Source organism: Myotis yumanensis, unplaced genomic scaffold (assembly GCF_028538775.1).
Source record: "Myotis yumanensis isolate MYYU_CA2020_CCGP unplaced genomic scaffold, mMyoYum1.0.hap1 SCAF_4, whole genome shotgun sequence".
Classification (NCBI taxonomy): domain Eukaryota; kingdom Metazoa; phylum Chordata; class Mammalia; order Chiroptera; family Vespertilionidae; genus Myotis; species Myotis yumanensis.
The window spans coordinates 111,615,941-111,642,007 of record NW_027223755.1 but is presented as its reverse complement, the minus strand read 5'-3'; the positions used below and the strand labels follow the sequence as shown (position 1 = coordinate 111,642,007).

The following is a 26,067-nucleotide window of genomic DNA, read 5'->3' as shown; positions in this document are numbered from 1 at the left end:
TTGGTCCCTTTGTCATGAGGCAGTGTTCTTCTTTGTCTCTTATTATATCCATTTTGTCTGATGTAAGTATCACTACCCCAGTTTTTTTTTCAATTTGCAAAAAAAATCTTTTCCCACCCCTTTACTCTCAGTTTGCCTGTATCTTTCATTCTGAGATGGGTTTCTTGTAGTCAGTATATATATATATGGTTCTTATTTCTTTTTATCTATTCAACTATCCCATCTTTTCGTTAGAGCATTTCAGACATTTGCATTGAAAAATATTATTGAAAGGTACATAGTTATTGCCATTTTATTCTTTATAATGTGTTCTTTTTTTTTCTTTCTTTTTCTTAAGGAAAACCCTTTACCATATCTTCCAATACTGGTTTAGAGGTAAGAAATTACTAAATCTTTTTATTGGCTAAGAAATTCTTTATTTCTCCTTCAATTTTAAATAATAATAGCCTTGTTGGGTAGAGTAGTCTTAGTTGTAGGTCCTTGCTTTTCATCACTTTGAATATTTCTTGCCACTCGCTTCTGGCATGAAATATTTCTGTTGAGAAATCAGCTGACCATCTTATAGGAGCTCCTTTGCAGGTAATGAACTATCTTTCTCTTGCTGCTTTTAAGATGCTCTCTTTGTCTTTAGTCTTTGCCATGTTAATAATTATGATGTATCTCTGTGTGGGCCTCTTTGGTTTCATCACTTTGGGGACTCTCTGTGCTTCCTATACTTGTGAGTCTTTTTCCTTCATCAGGTTAGGGAAGTTTTCAGTCATTATTTCTTCAAATCAATTCTCAATCTCTTGCTTTCTCTCTTCTCCTTCTGGTACTCCTGTTATGCAGATGTTTTTACCTTTTATGTTGTCCCAAGGGTCCTTTAAACTATCCTATTTATTATTTGTTTATAGATATATTTTTATTTATTTCCTTACTTATTTAGCTGCTCTGATTATTTTTCAAATCACAGTCTTTCAAATCACTGATTTGATCCTTTGCTTCATCTAACCCAAAGTTTATTTCTTGTGTATTCATTTCAGATATTGTATCCTTCATTTCTGACTGGTTCTTTTTTATGGTTTCTACACCCTTTTTATGATGTTTGAGTTCTCACTTAATTCCTTGAGCATCCTTATAACCATTGTTTTGAACTCTATTATCTAGTATATTGCTTGCCTCAATTTTATTTAGTTATTTTCCTGAGGGTTTGTCCTATTCTTTTATTTGGATCATATTTCTTTGTCTCTCCATTTTGGTTGCCTATTGTGTTTTTTTCTGTGTACTAAGTAGATCTGCTATGTTTCTCATCTTGGTAGGGTGGCCTTATGTAGTAGGTGTCCTGTGGGACCTAGTGGTGCAGTCTTCTTGATCACCTGTGATGGATGCTTTAGGTGATTTATATAAGCCCTCCTGCTGCAATTGAGTATTGATTGCCATTGGCCCATTTTTTGTGGGGTTAACTCTCAGGCTGGCTGATTGTGAGGACCATTTTCAAGCATAGCTGCTATTCAGGTGCTGACCACACAAAGTGGAATTTACCTGAGCAGTGTCTGGCAACTGCTAAGATATCCCTTTGAATGTGCTGCTTGTGAAGCTAATTGTATCCTACTCTAATGGTGTCTGAAGCCTGCCATTCCGTGTGTTGGTTCTGGGCCTCTTGGGAGAGACTCTGGTTCAGGTCAATGTCAGAGACTGCCTGTGACTGGCCCTAGGCATCCTGTTTAGAGTTATAAAGTGACCCATAGCTTGTGACTCCATCTGCTGGGCCGGGATATGCATGCACCAAAACTGCTTCCACCAGCACTCAGACCAGGTGGAGGTCAAAAAAAGTTCCAAGGAACCCTGAGATCCACCTCCTCTTGCCTTTGACTGTCTGCTGCTTGTTAGGCTTACTCACTGAAAGAACCTCTGACAGTACTCATGAGGTACATGAGGTAGATTCTCAGTGTGTCACCAGGTATGGGCAAGTAGTGTTCACCACATTGGTACAGATTCAAACTCAGTTGCATTGCCGGTCTGTGACCACTGATCAAAAGTTCCAGGGTATACCTCACTAAATGTTACCCACCAGGGGACTGCAGATCTTTGTGGTGTGGTAGAGTTTCAGGGATTCATCAGGATGAGGCCAGTAGAGTTTATCAGGCCCAAACAGATCAAGATTTGCCTGTGTGAAATGGGGGCTCTGCATCAAACAGGCATATGAGGGAAAAATGTCCTCCATCCTTGGGCCACACAACTCAGTCTGTTCCAGATTCTGCCCTGACCTCCTGGAGAGCCTCACCTTGGTAGAAACAGACGAGTCAGGAGGGAGGGGCCGTCAGGAATCAGGAGGGAGGGGCCATCAGGAATCAGGAGGGCGGGGCCATCAGGAGTCAGGAGGGAGGGGCCATCAGGAATCAGAAGGGAGGGCCAGAGGATCTCTCATGTTGGGGAGGTGCTGGTCAGGCTCATGGGAAAGTGAGAAGAAGGGACCTTGCCTCCGAGTCACACAACTCAATCACTGACACTGCCTGTGTCTGCCCAGACCCTTCGACTTCAGGACTAAGCAGCTGATTCCTGCACATGTCACAGGGTGGGGCAACAGGAATTCTTAAGGGTGGGTCTACTACATTCCCCCAGGCTGATGCCATATGGATGGGAGTTCTCCACCCCCCCAAAAAGGTATCTGTGGTGTGGGAGAGGGTCTCAGCACAGTTCTCTCCCCAAAGCCACAATGCCTAGTCCCTCCTCACATTACTCTAGTCTGCTCTGCAATCCCTCTGCCAGAGCCCATGGTGAGTAGCTGCCAATGAGATTTTGTGCACTGGCCCTTTTAGAGGGTGCCTGGTTTTCTAGCAGATTCCTGCCTCCCCCAGCAGACAGAACCCCTACTAATTTTCACAGCTAGATGTTATGTGGGCACCTATTCCCAGCTCTGGTGCTTTGGACTGGGGAGCCTTGCATGGGGTTGAGACTCCGCACTCCTTAGGGGGAACCATTGCAGTTGAGATATCCCTCTGTTTTTTCAGCTGCCACCTGTGGGTATAGAGCTTTCTGCATCTCCTCAGTCTTGATGTGGCTTCTCCTGTAAGTCCTTGGTATAAGACTTCTGTTCAACTAGTCTTCAGTTGGTTATTCAGGTTGATTGTTCTATATTTCAGTTGTCATTTAAGTTTGGTCCTAGAAGGAAGTGAGTGTAACTTCTACCTACTTCACCACGATCTTAGATCATCTTTTAAAGTTTTAATGTCTTTTTTAAAGTACTCATTTTGTTCACTGATTTTGTTTCTGAGTTCATTAAGCTGCCTATCTGTGTCTTCTTACATCTTGTTGAACTGCAATCTTGAATTCTCTATTATCTAAATGACATATTTCCATATCTTTAAGTTTATTTCTTGGAGATTTTTCATTTTATTTTTGAGCTGCTTTGTTACTTTGGCTGTTTGTGGTATTTAATGGATTCCTTCTATGTATGAGTGGAATTTGTCTAGTAAATTGAAAAGAAGAAACCCTCCTAATGTTTTCCAGTAGGTGGCACTGAAGCACACGTTTTGTAGTGCTCTTGCACTACCCTGGCTTTTCAGATCTCTGCGGGGTGGCGGAGGACGTCCTGTGTCTCCTACAAAGGTGAGCATCTCCTTTATCATCAGGTTGTCTTATCTCCAAGCACCAACCTTTGGGGGAATGTGGTGGGCAATGGGGATCCAGATCTGTGAAATTCCACAACTATCCTCTGCAGCCAGCTCCTACTGGCAATGCAGCCTCCTGAGGTGGGAGTGGCATGAGCTTGGAAGCTGGATGGTGCCTTTGTGGCTTTGTTATCCCAGTAATGGTGACTGGGAGACCTCCATAGCCTCCCCTCTATATCTCCACTGGTCCCTGGGATTAGCCACAGAACACACCTATCACTCAGGGGAAAAATATTTCTGTTGTTCCAATTCTCAGATTTGTAAATAATGTGCTCTGCAACCCCTTTGCTACAGTTTCTTCTGAGGCCTGATGCTAGCTCTATGAGGGTGAAGGGAAGCAGCTTGGCTCTGTGACTGTTTTTCTATCTGGTGACGGCGACTGCCAGACAACTGTGACCATACCTCAGTGTTTTTTATTCATGCTCAGGTCACTGGGTTCAGCCGCAGTGCATATGGACCACTCCCAGAGGAATGCTTGTAGTTTCTCTCTGCTTCTCCCAGTTGAAGGGAGTGTTAACAGCAACTTGATTCCTCCCCGTGTCCAGAGACCCACAGTGAGCTTTGGTCTGTCAGTAGCACAGTCTTAGCTCCTCTCTTTTTCTTCCTCTTTGCTTTGCTCCCACTCTATCAACTTCAGATGTTTCGAAGCACAGATCTCTCAGACAAGTTTGTGTGGTAGGCAGGGAATCCTTTGTTGAGTTACAGCTGTTCTGCTTGTTTTAACTTCAAGGGGAGAGAACAAGGGGCAGTCTCATGCCACCATTTTTCTGATGTCACTGTATTGGGGTTTTTTTGTGATTTTTAAAATTAAATCTTTATAATTGAAAGTATTACATACAGTAAGATACCCTTCCTCTCCCCCATTGGTTCCTTCTAACCCGCCCTCATCCCCTGCCCCAGGCCTTCACCAACCTATTGTTTGTGTCCATGGGTGATGCATATATGCATACAAGTTCTTTGGTTGATCTGTTCCCACAGACCCTCTGCCGTCCCATTCCACAGTCTGTTCCATGCTTCCGTGTCTCTGGATGTATTTTGTTCATTAGATTCCACATATGAGTGAGATCACGTGATACTTGTCTTTCTCTGACTGCCTTATTTCGATTAGCATAATGCTCTCCAGGTCTCTCCAGGACACTTTTCCCATTGATTTTTTAGAGAGAGTGGAAGAGAGAAGGAAATACAGAGAGAAACATCAATGTGAGAGAAACACATTGATTGGTTGTCTCCTGCATGTGTCCTGACCAGGGCCCAAGCTAAGGAGGAGCCTGCAAACTGAGGTACGTGCTCTTGACAGGAATCGAATGTGGGATCCTTCAGTCCACAAGCCGATGCTCTATCAAAACCAGACAGGGTGAGGCCCTTCTTTTTTACCGCTGCTTAGTATTCCATGGTGTAAATGTACCACAGCTTTTTTACCCACTCATCTACTGATGGGCACTTGGGCTGTTTCCAGGTCTTAGCTACTGTAAATTGTGCTGCTATGAACACAGGGGAGCATACTTTCTTTCTGATTGGTGTTTCAGGTTTCTTAGGATATATTCCTAGAAGTGAAATCACTGAGTCAAATGGCAGTTTCATGTTTAAATTTTTCAGGAAACTCCATACTGTCTTCCACAGTGGCTGCACCAGTCTGCATTCCCACCAGCAGTGCACAAGGGTTCCCTTTTCTCCACATCCTCACCAGCACGTGTCATTGTTGATTTGTTGATGATAGCCAGTCTGACAGGTGTGAGGTGATATCTCATTGTCATTTTAATTTGCATCTCTCTGATAATTAGTGACTTGGAGCATTTTTTCTTACGTCTCTTGGTCACTTGTATGTTCACTTTGGAGAAGTGTCTATTTAGGTCCTTTGCCTTTTTTTTAATTGGATTGTTTGTCTTCCTTTTGTTAAGTTGTATTAGTTCCTTATATATTTTTAATATTAACCCTTTATCAGATGTATCATTGCCAAATATGTTCTCCATACAGTGGGCTTTGTTTTCATTTTATTAATGGTTTCTTTTTCTGTGCAGAACTTTTTTATTTTTATGTAGTCCCAATTATTTTCTCATTCTTCTACTTGTTTATATCTTCCTATATCTCATTTTTTTAATCTTTAATTTCTTTATTGATTAAGGTATTACAAATGTGTCCTCATCCCCCCATTAACCCCTAACTACCCACCCACCCATGCTCTCATCCCCCTGTTGTCCGTGTCCATTAGTATATCTCATTTTTTAATATTACATAGTTTCCTGAGTATAAGCATTTTAACCTCCTTGGTTAAGTTTATTTCTTTTTTTTTTCTTTTTTTTTTTTTTTTAGGAACAACATCGATTGGTTGCTTCTTTTTTTTTAATTAAATCTTTATTGTTCAGATTATTACATTGGTTTCCTCTTTTTTCCCCCCATTGCTCCCCTCCACCCAGTTCCCACCCCACCCTCCGCCCTCACTCCCGCCCCACTGTCCTCATCCATAGGTGCACGATTATTGTCCAATCTCTTCCCACATCTCCCACTCCCCTCCCCACCCCCAAGAATAGTCAGTCCACTCCCTTTCTATGCCCCTGATTCTATTATAATCACCAGTTCATACTGTTCATCAGATTATTTATTCACTTGATTTTTAGATTCACCTGTTCATAGATGTGTATTTGTTGTTCGTAATTTGTATCTTTACCTTTTTCTTCTTCTTCCTCTTCTTAAAGGATACCTTTCAGCATTTCATTTAATACTGGTTTGGTGGTGATGAACTCCTTTAGCTTTTCCTTATCTGTGAAGCTCTTTATCTGACCTTCAATTCTGAATGATAGCTTTGCTGGATAGAGTAATCTTGGTTGTAGGTTCTTGGTATTCATCACTTTGAATATTTCTTGCCACTCCCTTCTGGCCTGCATAGTTTCTGTTGAGAAATCAGCTGACAGTCGTATGGGTACTCCCTTGTAGGTAACTGACTTTCTTTCTCTTGCTGCTTTTAGGATTCTCTCTCTGTCTTTTGCTTTTGGCATTTTAATTATGATGTGTCTTGGTGTGGTCCTCTTTGGATTCCTTTTGTTTGGGGTTCTCTGTGCTTCCTGGACTTGGAAGTCTATTTCTTTCACCAGGTAGGGGAAGTTTTCTGTCATTATTTCTTCAAATAGGTTTTCAATATCTTGCTCTCTCTCTTCTTCTGGCACCCCTATAATTTGGATGTTGGTACGCTTGAAGCTGTCCCAGAGGCTCCTTACACTATCTTAGTATTTTTGGATTCTTTTTTCATTTTGCTTTTCCCGTTGGGTGTTTTTTGCTTCTTTGTATTTCAAATCTTTGATTTGATTCTTGGGATCCTCTGGTCTGCTGTTGGGAGTCTGTATAATATTCTTTATTTCAGTCAGTGTATGCTTAATTTCTAGTTGGTTCTTTATCACAACATCGAGGGTCTCATTAGATTTCTTGAGTATCTCACTACATTTATCAGTGGTCTCACCAGTCTTTTCGAGGGTCTTACTAAATTTATCGGCGGCTTCTAGACAGTTCTTGAGAGACCTTAAAAGTGTGGTTTTGAACTCTATATCCAGCAGTTTGCTTTCCTCCATTTCTGTCATTTGTGTCCTCTTTCTTTGTCTCGGCATTTTTTGTGCTTCGCTGTGTCAATAGAGTGGCTTTCTGTGCTAAGTGTCCCAATTACCTGAGGTAGACACTCTTGATGCACCCCCTTTGGGCTTTGTGCACAGTCCTGTAGTTAAACCTTGATTGTTGCATGTACAGCTGGGAGGATTTGACCTCCAGGTCAATTGGCTGTGAGAATCGGCTGTGTCTACGGTGGGAGAACTTCTGTGCTGAAGACACCCTTATGGGCAAGACTTGCTTCAGTGGGGCTTTGGTGCTCACTGAGTCTGCCCCCTGAGTGTGTCCCTTATAGATCTGAGTAGTTGTAATCTGGATGGTCCCACTCTGACCACTGGGTACACTGGCTCTTGGATCTAAGGAGGTGCTAATCTAGCCTTTGCCTAAGGCTACCCAGCAGAAGCCAGCTGTAAAGCAATGCAAGTTGCCCTGGGGCCTTGGGGCAGCTACAGTTTGTTAAGTTATTTTCAGATTACAAAGGGCCGGGCCTTTCATATGCAAAAGCCTCCGTGCACGGCTTGGCGGGGGGTGGGGGGGTCCCAGGGGATCAACAGGGTGGGCCGAGCGAGCCAGCAGTATGGCTGCTCTCAGTCCTGCCTTCAGAGGTCCTGGCAATCGCTGCGAGTGCCTCTGAGAGAAAGCTGCCCTCGAGTTCCGACTGATGCCAGACAGTCCCGTTTCTCCCGTGTGAGTCTGGGTCCCCAAAGACTCTCCCAGAACTGGAGCTCAGAGCCTGAGACTCCCTCCCAATTGAAGAGGACAGTCGTGTCAGCCTCCAGCCCTCTCCGCATGTACCTCCGCACCTTTGTATTTACTTCAGCACCGCACTTCCTCTGAGTCTCAGTATGCTTTTTTCTTTCCTTCTAGTTGTAGAAATTCCACTCAGCCAGCCTTCCTGTGGTTCTGGATGATGTCCGTTATGTCTTTTAGTTGTATTTTTGAAGTGGTTGTGCAAGGCAGCAGTCTCCGGTGTTTACCTATGCCGCCACCTTGGTTTCTCTCAAGTTTATTTCTAAGTGTCTTAATTTTTTGTTGCAGTGGTAAATGGGAATTGTTTATTTAGTTTCTCTTTCTGAGAATTCATTATTGGTATATAAAAATGCTGTTAATTTCTGGGTGCTCATTTTGCATCCTGCTACATTGCTAAATTCCTTTATTAAATCTAGTAGTTTTTTGGTGGAGTCTTTAGGGTTTTCTATGGGGAGCAGCTCTAGAGTTAAGCCTTGGACTGTCCTGTGGCAGAGCCACAAACAAGTCCCAGCTTGGAGAGCAGAGCCCTCTTAGCTTAATTAAGTTTAACCTTATAGTCCTCCCTAGTTCCTTCCTAGGTAGCTAATGGGCTGTGGGAGGTGCAGCAAGTGCTGCCAAAACAAGTGAAACCCACAAAAACATTGTAACTTGCCTGATATCTATTATAAATAAATATTTGTTTCACATGTTGACCACTACCTTGTTTTTCTCTGACTATTAAATAAAGCCTCAGCTTGCTGGCTGGATCATTCTCTGTGGCCTAATCCAGGCACAGGAGATCCACCAAGCCCCAGCTATATTCTCTTTGTCTGTCTTTTCTTTAATCCTTCACCGCCCCCGTCCCCCTCCCCCACCCCCCTGCCCCAGGCTCACCAAACCCTTGGCTGTGCTGGCACAGCACATTTTCTATGTACAATATCATATCATCTATGAATAATGAGAGTTTTACTTCTTCCTTTCCAATTTGGATGCCTTTTATTTCTTCTTCTTGTCTGATTGTGGTAGCTAGGACTTTCAGTACTATGTTGAATAAGAGTGGTGAAAGTGAACATCCTTGTCTTGTTCCTGGTCTTAGGGGAAATGGTTTTAGTTTTGGCTCATTGAGTATGATGTTGGCTGTAGGTTTGTCATATATGGCCTTTATTACTCTATTGTTTTTTAAATATTGTCAATATCTTAACTTTTTCAACAGATGACATACATTTATAATAATCATTTAAATGTGTCTGCTCATTTTAACATTTGTGTCAGTTCTAGTTTTATTTCAATTGATTGATTGATTGTCATTGTGGGCCAAATTTTTCTGCTTCTTTACATTTTGGGGTCTTGGGCATTTCTATATTCCTTGAAATACACCTGAAATTTGGTTTTGGAAGAATTAAGTTACTTCCAAATGTTTTTAATATTTTATGTCTGTTTTGCTTATTCCAAAGTTAATTGTTTCCCACTATTAAGGCAAGATCCTTCTGTGTAATCTACTTACTTCTCTGTGGATCTTAAAATGTTCTAGTCTGGCGGTGGGAACAAGCAACCTTCCTGGTCCTAGATGAGTGTCAAGGACTGTTTCCTCTGAACCCTACATGGTTTTCTCTTTACTCAGGCAGTTTCCTCACATACATATGTTGATCATTTCTTACGAGAATATTCTTGGGGGCCCCACTTTTGATCTCCAAGTTTGTCTCAGCATGCTCTGTCTTTTCTTCAATATTCTCTCCTCACCAGACTCTCAGACTAAATTATTGGATTTAGTCTCTGCCTGAATTATTCAGCTCTGTGTTGGCTTTGAAACTATGCTGGGGCATTTTCTGTTCAATTCTCAGGAATCATTACCTTTGTTGCCTGATATCTATTATAAATATCTATTATAAATAAATATTTGTTTCACATGCAATACCAGCACACCGTGCATTTTTCAAGCCCTTTGTTTTATTTATTATGTTGATCATAACTCATAATTATTTTATGTACCTTTGCTTTTTTCTGTCTTCATTTACCAAAGCTTCATTAAAGGTGGAACTATGTATCACTTATTTCTAAATGTAATTCTAAAATATAGAACAATGCCTGGTATACAGTAGACATTCAGTAAATAGTTTTTGAATTAATTGGAATTGGTGATTTATTGCCTATGGTGATTAATAGCAATGAATTTTAGGGTTATATTCAGGTTTCCAGTTTGAACATCTTAGTGAATTTTGGGGTCATTCATTGACCTAAGGAGTACAGTTGAAGACTATAAATTCAGGACATGATAATGAGCAGAGTTTTAGACATAATGAATTTGAAATATTTATAAATATTTAAACTTATGTTTCTGGTAGACATTTGGAGATATAGAGCTATAGCTTTGGAAAGATTATGAATGAAACAGATATCAGTATTATCAACATCGATAAGGTAAATGAATTCATAGAGAAAACTAGTTTCCCTAGGACAGTCATTTTAAACTGGGGATAATTATATCCATCCATAAAATGTCTATAACAATACCTGGAGATAGTCTGGTTATCATAACCAAGGAAAAGGCAGATGAGGAGAGAAGTGCTACTGGCATCTGCAGGGTAGATACCAAAGAAGCTCCTAAACATCCTACAGGTTAGAGGTGAGCCCTCCAAAACAAAAAATTATTTAATATAAAATGTCTAGAATGCTACTATTGAGAAACCCAGAGTTTGTAGACACACTCTCCTAGTGTTGTCAATTTGCCAACACTAGCACCTCTTTCTAAGGTGTCTCCTACATTGCAAAAGAAAACCCATGAACTGCATTCCCAGAAATTGCCTTTTTTGTTTTCTTATTAGTTAGAATTTTCCAATTAGAGGAACCAACAGATGAGTTTAGATTCATCTAAGTGAGCTCTTAGGAACCACAGGATTTCTAATTTCAGACTGAAATATTAGAAGTTTCCAAGAGACACTTTAGTAAAGTTTTCAAACATGTTCTGTGAAGGACTGGATAAATATTTTAGAGTCTTAATATAGTTGAATAAGCCCATAAATACTATATTACACTCTTTATAGATAGAATATAAAGAGGTCTTCATTTTTATTAGCAAATATGGATAGATATACATATCCCTGTGCCTTTATACTTACTTTGACTAATATACAAACTCAGTGCACCTGCAAATATTGTTTCTTGTTCAAAATATCATTATATATGATTATATAATGTTGATTGTTCTAAGAATAGAGGATATGAGCATTTGTCTTTCACAAATGAAAAATAACAGGTATCAAATTATTTTTCTTTTATTTCATAGGAATTTGGTGCCAAAGTAGCAGTAAACAACATGTCTTTGAATTTATATAAGGGGCAGATCACTGTTCTTCTTGGAGAAAATGGGGCAGGAAAAACTGTCACCTTGTCTCTTCTCACAGGTATGTATTCAGCTCTGTCCAGAGCAGAAGTCAGGTTTCTTTTAAGACTGTAAATCAATCAATAACTTGTGATGTTGAGTATGTCATTTCAGCTTTAGTGTTCTTACAGTTTCAATTATTTACAGCCAAGATGCTTCATTTGATGTAAAACATTTTATTCATTTATTCAATGATAAATTTTATATATAATTATTTTTTAGGAATTTACAATGCAGAGGTGATTGCAAGGCTATTACACTCAATTTTATACTCTGATGGAAATACAGACAAAAAAAAACTTGAAACTAACACCATAAGTAAGATGATAGATATTATATGTAGGATACCATTCACCCAATAGAATAGTGATGAGGAATAGGGAAGTGACATCAAGCTGAGGCAAATACAACATATAAAAAGCTATGAAGGAAAAGAAAGAAGAATATTATAGGTATAAGCAGAGACCAGGAGGCTCAATAGCAGAGGTCATCTATACAACTAGATCAGATAAAAAAGAAATTTAATGGCAAAAGTTGGATGAATAATCAAAAGGTCAAATCACATCTGGAAGATGGCTGCTGATGGGACAGTAGGCTGTAAGATAGTGTGTGAGTGAGAGAGCAAAAGGAGAGTATGTGGACATGTGGTGAGTGTCTGTATTTGTGAGTGAGGAACAGCTATATTCCATAGGACTGTTGGGGACTGGTCGACCAGGCTCCCCTGGCCGGGCAGCCTCTACTGCTGAAATCTCTGCCAGAGCAGCCAGCTCTGCCGCAGAGACTGCACCATCTTGAAGGAGAGAGCGGCTGTGATCAGAAGCCCAGCCTTACCTTCAACCGGGGAGACCTTGGATACCTCCCAGGACCCTAACAACCGCAATGCCCAGGGACCAGCTGCCTCAGCTGTGAACCCACAAACACCGAGACTCCAGCCTCCCCAACCATGGGCGCCTAAAAAGTTTGTACAGGGGAAGACAAAGCGGCAACAAATACGCGGACGGGCACTGCGCCTTCTCACAGAGCAGATAGAAGGAGCAGCTGAATTGAATAACATCCATCTGGAATTGATGAATTAAACACAGCTCGTGATGCAACCCATGGACAGAAAGGTCAGAGATCGATTACCTAGAGTAGTGGCTCTCTACCGTGGCTGCACATTAGAATCACCTGGGAATCTTTTTAAAATCCTGATTTCTGGGCCTCATCCTCCGGAAATTCTGTTTCTTTGTTATGGGGTGGGGCCACAACATTAGTAACAAAGAAACAGAATTTCTGGAGGATGAGGCCCAGAAATCAGGATTTTAAAGATTCCCAGGTGATGCTAATGTGCAGCCAAGGTTGAGAACCACTGACCTAGAGAGAGGTGAGATCTGGGATCCAGGCTGGAGGGAGAAACATGCACAGTGGGATCTAGAGTCTCAGAGGAAGACTGCGCTCCACCAAACCCGTGGTCCTTGGGTCAGTGTAGCCCTCTAAAGTGGAAGGGGGTCCACAGGGCTGCTGGCAGGAGCAGACTCTAGATAGAACAAAAACTTAAAAAATAAAGAGGAAAACCTAATGGAATTTTGGGACAACACGAAATGAAACAACATCCACATAATAGTGATGATAGAAGGAGAAGAAACTGAACAAGGAATAGAAAACCTGTTTGAAGAAATAATGACAGAAAATTTCTCTGATATTGGCAAGAAAAAACTCACACAAGTCCAAGAAGCTCACAGAGTCCAAACAATATGAACCCAAAAAGAATGACACCAGGACACATTATAATTAAATTGGCAAAAACCAACGACAAAGTAAAAATCTTAAAGGCTGCCAGAGAGAGACAGAAAGTTACCTACAAGGGATCTTCTATCAGATTATCAACTGATTTCTCAACAGAAACACATCAGACCAGAAGGAAATGGAATGAAATATACACAGTCATGCAAAGAAAGGCTCTGAATTTAAGAATACTATACCCAGCAAGGCTATCAATCAAAGCGGAGAGTGAAATCAGGAGCTTGACAGACAAAAAAGGACAAGGGAGTTTATTACCACCAAACCAGCAATGCAAGAAATGCTAAACAGTATGCTATAAAAAGAAATAGGAAGGGAAGAAGGAACACCAGCATAAAGAATAAAAATGGCAACAAACAAATACCTAGTAATAATAACTTTAAATGTAAATAGATTATATGCCCCAATCAAAAGACATAGGATAGCTGACTGGATAAGAAAACATGACCCATATATCTGCTGTCTACAGGAGACCAACCTCAGAACAAAGGACTCACATAGACTGATAGTGAAGCAATAGGAAAAGGTTGTTCAGATAAATGGAAATGAAAAAAAAGCTGGGGTAGCAATACTTATATTGGACAAAATAGACCTCAAAGTGAAGGCCATAACAAGAGATAAGGAAGGCCACTTCATAATACTAAAGGGATCGATACAACAAGAGGATATAACCCTGATAAACATATATGCACCCAATGCAGGAGCACCCAAATACATAAAAAACCTCCTGGAAAATAACAAGGGAGAGGTCAACAAAAACACAATCATAGTAGGGGACTTAAACACACCACTGACATCACTGTATAAATCCTCTAGAGAAAAAAAATTAGCCAACAAACAGCAATCCTAAATGACTCATTAGATCAGATAGACTTAATTGACATCTTCAGAACATTTCACCCCAAAGCCACGGAATATACATTCTTCTCAAGTGCACATGGGACATTTTCAAAAATAGACCACATTTTGGGTCACAAGCAAAGTTTCCCCCAAATCAAGAAGATTGAAATCATACCAAGCATCTTCTCAGACCACAATGGCATAATATTAGAAATAAATTACAATAAAAACAATCCAAAAAACTCAAACACTTGGAAGCTGAGTAGCATGCTACTAAATAATGATTGGGTTACCAATGAGATCAAAGAAGAAATTAAAAACACCCTGGAAACTAATGACAATAACAGCACAACAATCCAAAATCTATGGGACACAATGGAAGCAGTCCTGAGAGGGAAGTTTATAGCACTACAGGCCTACCTCAAAAAACAAGAAAAAATGATAGTAAATAATTTAACTCTACAACTCAAAGAATTAGAAAGAGAGCAACAAGAAAAGCCCAGAGTGAGCAGAAGGAAGGAGATAATAAAGATCAGAGCAGAAATAAATGACATGGAGACAAAAAAAACAATACAACAGATCAATGAAACCAAGAGCTGGTTCTTTGAAAGGATAAACAAGATTGATGAGCCTCTAGCCAGGCTCACCAAGAAGCAAAGAGAGAGGACCCAAATAAACAAAATCAGACATGAAAGAGGCAAAATAACAACAGACCCCTCAGAAATTCAAAGAATTGTTAAAAAATACTATGAACTACTCTACTCTAAAAACTAGACAAACTGGAGGAAATGGACATATTCCTAGAAAAATACAATATTCCAAAACTCAATCTAGAAGATTCTAAAAATCTCAATAGGCCAATAACTATGGAAGAAATTGAAGCAGTCATCAAAAAGCTCCCAGCAAACAAAAGCCTGGGGCCAGAGGGCTTCACAGGGGAGTTTTACCAAACATTCAAGGAAGAATTAAAACCTATCCTCCTCAGACTACTACAAAAAATCCAAGAGGAAGGAACACTTCCCAGCTCATTCTATGAAGCCAGCATCACCCTAATACCAAAACCAGATAGAGACAACACAATGAAAGAGAATTACAGGCCAATAGCCCTCATGAACATAGATGCCAAAATACTCAACAAAATTCTAGCAAATCGGATCCAGCAATACATCAGAAAGATCATACACCATGGCCAAGTAGGATTTATCCCAGGGATGCAAGGATGGTACAATATCCGCAAGTCAATAAACATGATATATCACATAAACAAATTGAAAGATAAAAATCACATAGTTTTATCAATTGATGCAGAAAAACCATTTGACAAAATTCAACACCCTTTCTTGATAAAAACTCTCATCAAGGTAGGAATAGAAGGATCATACCTCAACATAATAAAAGCCATATATGACAAACCCACAGCCAACTTCATAATCAATGGGCAAAAACTAAAATCATTTCCCCTAAGAACAGGAACAAGACAGGGATGCCCCCTCTCACCACTCCTGTTCAACATAGTACTGGAAGTACTAGCCGTTGCGAACAGACAAAAAGAAGAAATAAAAGGCATCCAAATTGGAAAAGAAGAAGTAAAACTGTTCTTATTTGCAGATGACATGATACTGTACATAGAAAAGACTCCATCAAAAAATTATTAGACTTAATAGATGAAATCGCAATGTAGCAGGATACAAAATTAATGCCAAGAAATCTAAGGCATTTCTTTACACCAATAGTGAACTTACAGAAAAGGAGAGTAAAAAAACAATCCCATTTACCATCGCACCAAAAATATTAAGATACCTAGGAATAAACTTAACTAAGAAGGTAAAAGACTTATATGCGAAAAACTACAGGACACTGAAAAAAGAGATAGAGGAAGACATAAACAGATGGAAGAACATACTGTGTTCATGGATTGGTAGAATCAACATCATCAAAATGTCCATACTACCCAAAGCAATCTGTAGAGTCAATGCAATCCCCATTAAATTACCAACGGCATATTTCACAGATCTGGAACGAACGTTTCAAAATTCATCTGAATAAAAAAAGGCCTGGAATAGCTGCAGCAATCCTGAGAAAGAAGAACAAAGTAGGTGGGATCTCAATACCAGATATCAAGATGTATTACAAAGCCACTGTTCTTAAAACAGCTTGGTACTGGCACAAGAATAGACATATAGATCAATGGAATAGAATAGAGAACGCAGAAATTGACCCAAACCACTATGCCCAATTAATATTTGACAAAGGAGACAAGAGCATACGATGGAGTCAAGACAGTCTCTTCAATAAATGGTGTTGGGAAAATTGGACAGATACATGCAAAAACATGAAACTAGACCACCAACTCACACCATACACAAAAATAAACTCAAAATGGATAAAAGACTTAAACGTAAGACGGGAAACCATAAAAATACTAGAGGAATCCACAGGCAGCGAATTCGCAAACATATGCCAAAGGAATTTCTTCTCTGATACTGCTCCTAGGGCAATGGAAACTAAAGAGAAAATAAACAAATGGGACTACATCAAAATAAAAAGCTTTTGCACAGCAAAGGAAACCATCAACAAAACAACAAGAAAGCCCACTGCATGGGAAAACATATTTGCCAATGATATTACTGATAAAAGTTTAATCTTCAACATTTACAGGGAACTCATGCAACTTAACAAAAGGAAGATAAACAATCCAATCAAAAAATGAGCAACGGACCTAAATAGACACTTTTCAAAACAGGACATACAGAAGGCCGAAAGACATATGAAAACATGTTCAAAGTCACTAATTATACAAGAGATGCAAATCAGAACGACAATTCAATATCATCTCATACCTGTCAGAATGGCTATCATCAACAAATCAACAAACAACAAGTGTTGGAGAGGATGTGGAGAAAAAGGAACCCTTCTGCACTGCTGGTGGGAATGCAGACTGTTGCAGCCACTGTGAAGAACAGTATGGAGTTTCCTCAAAAAACTAAAAATGGAACTCCCATTTGACCCAGTGATCCCACTTCTAGGAATATATCCCAAGAAGCCAGAAACACCAATCAGAAAGGATATATGCAACCCTATGTTCATAGCAGCACAATTCACCATAGCTAAAATTTGGAAACAGCCTAAGTGCCCATCAGCCGATGAGTGGATTAAAAAACTGTGGGACATCTACACAATGGAATACTACACTGCGGTAAAAAAGAAGGAATTCTTGCCGAAACCGGTTTGGCTCAGTGGACAGAGCGTCGGCCTGCGGACTGAAGGGTCCCGGGTTCGATTCCAGTCAAGGGCATGTACCTGGGTTGCAGGCACATCCCCAGTGGGAGATGTGCAGGAGGCATCTGATCGATGTTTCTCTCTCATCGATGTTTCTGACTCTCTATCTCTCTCCCTTCCTCTCTGTAAAAAAAATCAATAAAATATATTTTAAAAAAACAAAAAAAGAAGGAATTCTTGCCATTTGCAACAGCATGGATGGAACTGGAGAGCATTATGCTAAGTGAAATAAGCCAGTCAGAGAAAGATAAATACCACATGATCTCACTCATTTGTGGAATATAGAGAACAACATAGACTGATGAACAGGGACAGAACCAAAGACAGAGAAACAGCAATCAGACTATCAATCCCCAGAGGGAAAGTAGGGGAGGGTGGGGGTAAGGGGAAAAGATCAACCAAAGGACTTGTATGCATGCATATAAGCCAAACCAATGGACATGGACAACAGGGGGATGAGAGTAGCGGGGGGGGGGGGGAGGTTAGGGGTTAATTGGAGGATGAGGACACATTTGTAATACCTTAACCAATAAAGAAATTTTAAAAAAAATTAAAAAAAATTTAAAAATTCTGGAGGATATCAAGGGAGAGATTGACAGCAATACAGTCATAGTAGGGGACTTTAATGCCCCACTAATACCATTGGGTAAATCCTCTAAACAAAAAATCAGCAAAGAAACATCAATCCTAAATGACTCACCAGATTAGATGGAATTAATTGACATCTTCAGAACATTTCACCCCAAAGCTACAGAATATACATTCTTTTCAAGTGCACATGGGTCATTTTCAAAGATATACCCCATATTGGGACACAGGCAAAGTCTCTTCAAATTCAAGAAGATAGAAATCATATCAAGCATCTTCTCAGATCACAATGGGGTAAAATTAGAAATCTACAATAAAAACAATAGAAAAAATCAAACACCTGGAGGCTAAATAGCATGATATTAAACAATAAATGGGTTATCAAAGAGATCAAAGAAGAAATAAAAAGCATCATGGCAACAAATGACAATGAAAACACAACAATCCAAAATCTATGCAGCCTTGAGAGGGAAATTCATAACTCTACAGGCCTACCTCAAAAAACAAGAAAAAATGATAATAAATTATCTAACCCTACAACTCAAAGAGTTAGAAAGAGAGCAACAAGAAAAGCCCAAAATAAGCAGAAGGAAGGAAATAGTAAAGAGTGGGAATAAATGACATAGAGACCAAAAAATAATAATAACAATAAAAGATTAACAAAACCAAGAGCTGGTTCTTTGAAAGGATAAACAAGATTGATGAACCTCTAGCCAGGTTCACCAAGAAGCAAAGATAAAGGACCCAAATAAACAAAATGAGAAATGAAAGAGGTGAAAAAACAACCGATCCTACAGAAATACAAACGATTATGAAAAAATACTATGAACAGCTCTATTCCAACAAGCTGGACAACCTAGATGAAATGGACATATTCTTAGAAAAATACAAGCTCCCAAAACTCAATCAGGAAGAATAAAAATTTAAAGCAGCAATCAAAAATCTTCCAGCAAACAAAAACCCTGGCTGGTCTGGTTGGCTTTACAGGGTGTTCTACCAAGCATTCAAAGAAGAACTAAAACCTATCCTCCTCAGACTATTCCCAAAAATTCAAGAGGAAGGCACACTTCCAAGCCCTTTCTATGAAGCCAGCCTTACCCTAATCCCAAAACCAGATAAAGACACCACAAAAAAAGAGAACCACAGGCCAATATCCTTGATGAACATAGATGCTAAAATTCTCAATAAAATTCTAGCCAATCAGTTTCAGCATTACATTGGAAAGATCATACACCATGAGCAAGTGGGAATCATTCTGGGGATTCAAGGATGGTACAATATCTGCATATCAATAATTGTGATACAGCACATAAACAAATTGAGAGAAAAAAATCACAATCATATCAATTGGTGCAGAAAAAGCATTTGAAAAAATCCAACACCCTTTTTTGATAAAAAAAAAAAAAACTCGCAGCAAAGTGGGAATAGATGGGTCATACATCAACATGATAAGAGCCTTATATGACAAACCTACAACCAACATCATACTCAATTGGCAAAAACTAAACTCATTTCCCTTAAGAACAGGAACAAGAAAGGGATGCCCACTTTTACCACTCCTGTTCAATATAGTACTGGAAGTGCTAGCCACAGCAATCAGACAAGAAGAAATAAAAGGCATCCAAATTGGAAAAGAAGACATAAAACTGTCCTTATTCGCAGATGACATGTTACTATACATAGCAAACCCCAAAGACTCCATCAGAAAACTGCTAGACCTAATAAATGAATTTGGCAATATAGCAGGATACAAAATTAACACCCAGAAATCTATGTCCTTTTCATACACCAATAATGAACTCACAGAAAGAGAAACTAAAAATAATTTAAAAGAAAATTTAAAAAATCCCATTTACCATCGCACCAAAAAAAATTAAGATATCTAGGAATAAATAACGAAGGAGGTAAAAGACCTGTACTAAGAAAACCATAGGACATTGAAAAAAAAGAGATAGAAGAAGACATAAACAAATGGAAGAATATACCATGTTCATGGATTGGTAGAGTCAACGTCATTAATATGTCCATACTAACCAAAGCAATCTACAGATTCAATGCAATCCCTATTAAAATACCAACAGCATATTTCAAAGACCTGGAACAAACTCTTCAAAAATTCATCTGGAATAAAAAAAAGAACCTGAATAGCCACAACAATCCTGAGAAAGAAGAACAAAGTTGGAAGGATCACAGTACCAGATATCAAGCTAAATTACCAAGCCACAGTTCTCAAAACTGCCTGGTACTGGCGCAAAAACAGACATATAGACCAATGGAACAGAACAGAGAACCCAGAAATCGACCCAAGCCATTATGCTCAATTAATATTTGACAAAGAAGGTGAGAGCATACAATAGAGTCAAGTCAGTCTCTTCAATAAATGGTGCTGGGAAATATGGTCAGATACATACAAAAAAATGAAACTAAATCACCAATTTACACCATACACAAAAACAAACTCAAAATGGCTGAAGGACTTAAGTGTAAGATGGGAAACCATAAAAATCCTACAAGACTCCATAAGCAGCAAAATAGCAGAAATATGTCATAACAATTTCTTCACTGACACAGCTCCTAGGGCAATGGAAACTAAGGAGAAAATAAACAAATGGGACTGACTACATCAAAATTGAAAGCTTCTGCAGAGCAAAAGAAACCATCAACAAAACAACAAGAAAGCCCACTGCATGGGAGAACATATTTGCCAATGCTATTTCAGATAAGGGTTTAATCTCCAAAATTTATAGGGAACTCTTACAACTTAACAAAAGGAAGATAAACAGTCCAATAAAAAAAAATGGGCAAAGAACCTAAATAGACACTTTTCAAAAGTGGACATACAGAAGGCCAAGAGACATATGAAAACATGCTCAAAGTCACTAATCATCTAAGAGATGCAACTCAAAACAGCAATGAGGTACCATCTCACACCTGACAGAATGGCTATCATCAACAAATCAACAAACAACAAGAGCTGGAGAGGATGTAGAGAAAAAGGAACCCTCGTGCACTGCTGGTGGAAATGCACACTGGTACAGCCACTGTGGAAGACAGTATGGAGTTTCCTCAAAAATTTAAAAATGGAACTTCCATTTGAACCAGTAATCCCACTTCTAGGAATATATCCCAAGAAGCCAGAAACACCAATCAGAAAGGACATATGCACCCCTATGTTCATATCAGCACAATTTACAATAGCTAAGATTTGGAAACAGCCTGAGTGCCCATCAGCAGATGAATGGATTAGAAAACTGTGTTACATCTACACAGTGGAATACTACACCGCTATAAAAAAGAAGGAACTTTTACCATTTGCAACAGCATGGATTGAACTGGAAAGCATCATGCTAAGCGAAATAAGCCAGTTGGAGAAAGATAAACATCACATTATCTCACTTATATGTGGGATATAATGATCAACATAATCTGATGAACAAGAATAGACCCAGAGACAAATGGCAGGGGGGGGTGTACAGAGCAACCAAAGGACTTATATGCATGCATATTACCATAACCAATGGACACAGACACTGGGGCGGTGGTGGCTTGCCCGGGGTGGAAATGGTTGAGGGGAGAGGGGCATCAATTGGGGGAAAAGCAGACTTATGTAAAACTTTAGACAATAAGAAAAAAGAAAGAAAAAAGGTCAAATCACAAACATCTTTAGGGAAGCCATGCTATGAAGCTTAGAATTTATGAGAGCAATGAGAAGCAGTAAAGAATATTTTATGTAGGTTTATACTTTAGAAACATTGCATTCACCAGAAAGGAAGAATGGATAAAGAATACTAGGGACCATTAGGGTAGGGAATCTCATGTTGTGTGTTAAGTTAGTGTAATTCCTAGGGGCTGGAGCTGGGCTGAACCTAGTAGTTGAGGTAAAATAGTTTCTTTTTTTATACAAAAGTAATGGCAAAACTAAGTCAAGGGGGGGAAGACAATACCCATATTATCTATTTTATGTATTTGAATCCATCTAATCTTAGTTAAAACCCTTCTTTAAAAAAATGACTTCTTATTTAACATCATAATGTTATGATTTAATTATCATTACTTTCATGACAACATATGAAAAAAATATAGTTGATAAGCTTTAAAAAGTTATCTTGGCACACATTCCATGCTTTATATCAGAACACATATTATGTACTTCCTTATCTGCCTGTGCTCATGCCCTTTCTCTCATTGGGAATGCCTAAATCAACTCTGCACCTATTGAAATCTTATTTATACACCAAGATATAGCTCAAAAGCAACCATCTGAGAAAAACAGCAGAGGAGATAGTTCCAAGTTCCAGTCCCTTCACAGACAAAACTAATAAATTAGCACGAAAAGATTTAAAATGGCAGTGGATGCTACACAGACACGCTCCCAGGACCAAATTGGAATTACAGTAGGTCCACGGGTTACATCGCAGATCCATTCCTATGGCGCAATGTAATGCAATTTTCGCCGTAAGTCAGAACCCACCTACATAAGCACCTGTGTCACTCACATAGAGCACATATACAGCAGTAATGAAGTGAAACAGTTAAACAAATTTAAAAGAAAGATAACAATTCCTGACCTTTATTTGTGGTAAATAAATAATAAAAAACATAAAGCACATATGCACATACGTTGAAATGACGGAACTTTTATTTATAAATAAATGGGAGATGGCAACGAAACCACGAAACAACATATGTCGAGTCCGACGTAACCTGAGGACTGACTGTCTGTATAACTAATATTAAAAAAACAAACAAACAAAAAAATCACCATCCTAAATAATCAACTGAAGACTGGTTAAAGAGAACCCTGAAATCTGAACAGCACCTCCAGCCAAAAGCCCTTTCAGAAACAGTCTTTTCAGTGACTAGGGTTGACAGCTGGTCAGCAGGCAGATACAGGAGAAAGAAGAGTCCAAGGAACCTTGGGACATCTCCTGACCCATCCCTGGGCCCAAGAGTGAAGCTTGGCCCCTCCCACATGCAGCCAAGCCCTATGGAGAGAGATACAAAGTGTGGATCATTTGAAGTTTCAAAAAGGTTACTGAGGGCCAAAGGTGGATGGTTTCTAACAGTGGCTGGCAACAGAGTACCTCCCAGGAGGCCAAGAAACAGCAAAAAAAAAGATCATCCTCAGTCAATGTAAGAGCAGGATCTAAAGGGAACTCCCAGGATGCACTAAACTCTGCTGAGATGAATGCTACTTCACTTAAAAAAAAACTTTTTAAATTTTTTTTTATCCTTTATTGCTTTTTTATTTTTATCTCTCTTATTTTCCTCTTTCCTTTCCTTACTGTATTTTTTCTTTCTCCTTTCTGTTTTCCTTTTCTTTCTGTCTTTCTTCTCTTTTTCCTTTTTATTATGTTTTCCTTCCTCTTTTATACTATTTTTCTATTCCTGTTCTTGATTCTTATTTTTCCTCTTCGTTCTTTCATATTCCTTTTTCTTCCCCTCTCCTTCTTTTCTATTTTTTATTATTCTTATCTTTTCTCTTTCCCAATTCTCCTTTTTATCATGGTTGTTTTTGTATGTTTTTGTTTCGTTTCTTGTTTTGTTGTGTTTTGTTTTCTTCTGTCAGCACCTGCACAGTAGCTCACATGACATGGTTAGCTGATCTCAGTTAGCCAGCCTGAGAGGAGATTCCACCCATGAACAGAACAACATTAAGACCCAATTACAACAGGAGAACCCAAATAACCCACACAATGAACATTCCTAGAGCATCCAGCTCAGGAAATCAAAGAGACTATACAGTGGGTAACACAGAACACTTCAAACATAAGGCCACCACATGAAGACTGGGAGGCACAGCACTTCTATCTAACACAGTGGTTCTCAACCTTCCTAATGCCTCAACCCTTTAATACAGTTCCTCATGTTGTGGTGACCCCCAACCATAAAATTATTTTCGTTGCTACTTCATAACTGTAATTTTGCTACTGTTATGAATTGTAATGTAAATATCTGATATGCAGGATGTATTTTCATTGGTACAAATTGAACATAATTAAAGCATAGTGATTAATCACAAAAACAATACGTAATTATATATGTGTTTTCCGATGGTCTTAGGTGACCCCTGTGAAAGGGTCGTTCGACCCCCAAAGGGGTCGCGACACACAGGTTGAGAACCGCTGATCTAATACATCAAAATAAACACAAAGGAACAGAAAAAAAATACAAAGAAACAACCTCCATATGAAAGAAAAGGAGGAAACGTTTTTTTGTTATGGGGTGGGGCCACAACATTAGTAATAAAGAAACAGAATTTCTGGAGGATGAGGCCCAGAAATCAAGATTTTAAAAAGATTCCCAGGTGATTCTAATGTGCAGCCAAGGTTGAGAACCATTGGTTTAAGGGATCTTTGGGACAATATGAAGTATAACAACATCTGCATCATGGGGATACCAGAAGGAGAAGAAAGTGAACAAGGAAGAGAGAACCTGTTTAAAGGAATAATGATAAAGAGAACTTTTCTAAGCTGGTGAAGGAAAAAGTCACACAAGTTCAGGAAGCACAGAGAGTTCCAATCAAGATGAACCCAAAGGGACTCACTCTAAGACACATCAATTAAAATGACAAATGTTAAAGAATCTTAAAGGCAGAAAGAGAGAAAGTTACCTACAAAGGAGTTCCCATTAGAATGTCAGCTGACTTCTCAAGAGGAACACTTCAGGCCACAATGAATTGGCTTGAAGTATTCAAAGTAGTGAAAAGCAAGGGCATAAATCCAAGAGTACTCTATCCAGCCCAGCTATCATTTAAAATTAATGTGAAATAAGGAGCTTCCCAGAAAAATAAAAAGGCTAAAGGATTAGTACATTACCACCAAACCAGCATTGCAAGAAAAAAATTGAAAATGGAACTACCATTTTCACTTCTGTGTAATTACCTGAAGGAAATGAAATACTTGAAGAAAAAAAAAACCTTAATAATTATAATATCAAAGCAATAAAGTAGAGAATATCAAGAAAATATTGGGAGAAAAAGGAGGGAAAAAAAGAAAAATATTGTAAGCCAGCCAAGTGAAGTTTGTCTGGGCAACTTATGATGTCTGAAGCTCACTGTTTTGTTTGCTGATTACAGTACTCCTAGGCAGTACTTTTGTGTCAGCCAATGTCAGGTGCTGTCCAAGTTGACTCTTGGTGTTCTTTTGTAGCTGGCTGGTCTGAGGCTCTCTGCAGACCCCCTCAACCTGTCAGCTACTCCGCCTCCCCACTGCAGTTGCCTGGTCTTTCTCCAGTGTCTCCCGAAGAGAGCATTTCGGGTGGAGGCAGCCTAGAGTAATTAAGGCTAGTGGGCCCCTTACTTAGAGATTTCACTGTCAGGTACTCAATGAGGGGAAATGAATCTCTTCAAAGCCAACTCCTCAGTCTACATATCCTCCAACTCTATTCACCCTAAAATGGGCTGATGCAGGTTCAGATTGGATACAGCCTGCTGCTTTCTCTGTATGGGCAGTTTCAGCTGGCTAGGCTCACTGGGATTGATCAAAAGAGTCTCTGGTGAACAGGTTGCCTGCCCAGCCACCAGGAGGGGGTCAGCATTTCCTCCTGTTCCCAAATAGTAGTCCCCAAGAGTCTTACTCTTGGAATGCCCTTCTCTGAGCTGTTCTCCCAGAGAGCTGATCCAGCACCTTCCTGTTGAGAGATCCTCCTAGCCTCAGGAGCCTAGGTAGACATGCTCCACCCCTCCTTTCCCAGTTCTGGTTGGCTGAACTCACAGGGTGCTTGGGTCAGACTCTCCATAATACAGACACAAAGCCCATCTCTTGCTGGTCTGTCTCCCCAATATAAGCCTTCACGGTGGACGCTGTGGGGTGCTGTCCAAAAATCAACAACATAGAAAACAAACAAGCAGAAGGGCTGCTTTATGAGGACCCTGCATCATTGCTCCTCTAGTTCAGGTACTAGGGATTACAAAGTCAGCCCCACGCAGGCTCCCACACAGCTGATCTTAGTAAAGCTCCACTTGTGATCTAAACTCTCTTTAGTGCAGATAAAAAATCCCCACTCTCCCCTGCTGGCAGCTCCAGTCTCTTTCTATGACCGTCTCTCACACTTTAGCTGTTTTCTGGAGCTCTGCACAATGCCTTTCAGGAAAGCAAGAGGGTCCCTTTAGGTCACTGCTGGGTACAACCCACAAGCCCCTTTCTATTCTGGAGCCACTCACCATGGCACAGCCTTTCCAGCACTCAGAACTTGGGGTAGATCTCTCCTGCCTGGGCTGCTGACTTAGGC

At 39.6% G+C, this 26,067-nt stretch overlaps 1 protein-coding gene across 1 annotated transcript in view; it reads left to right on the top strand.

Annotated features, from left to right (window-relative positions):
• LOC139009403 (phospholipid-transporting ATPase ABCA3-like) overlaps positions 1 to 26,067 on the top strand; it is a 383,929-nt gene that overhangs the window by 163,687 nt on the left and 194,175 nt on the right. Inside the window, exon 11 of the mRNA XM_070413702.1 lies at positions 11,254 to 11,371. Coding sequence (XP_070269803.1) covers positions 11,254 to 11,371 — 118 coding nt within the window. The remainder of the gene's footprint in view (positions 1 to 11,253; positions 11,372 to 26,067) is intronic.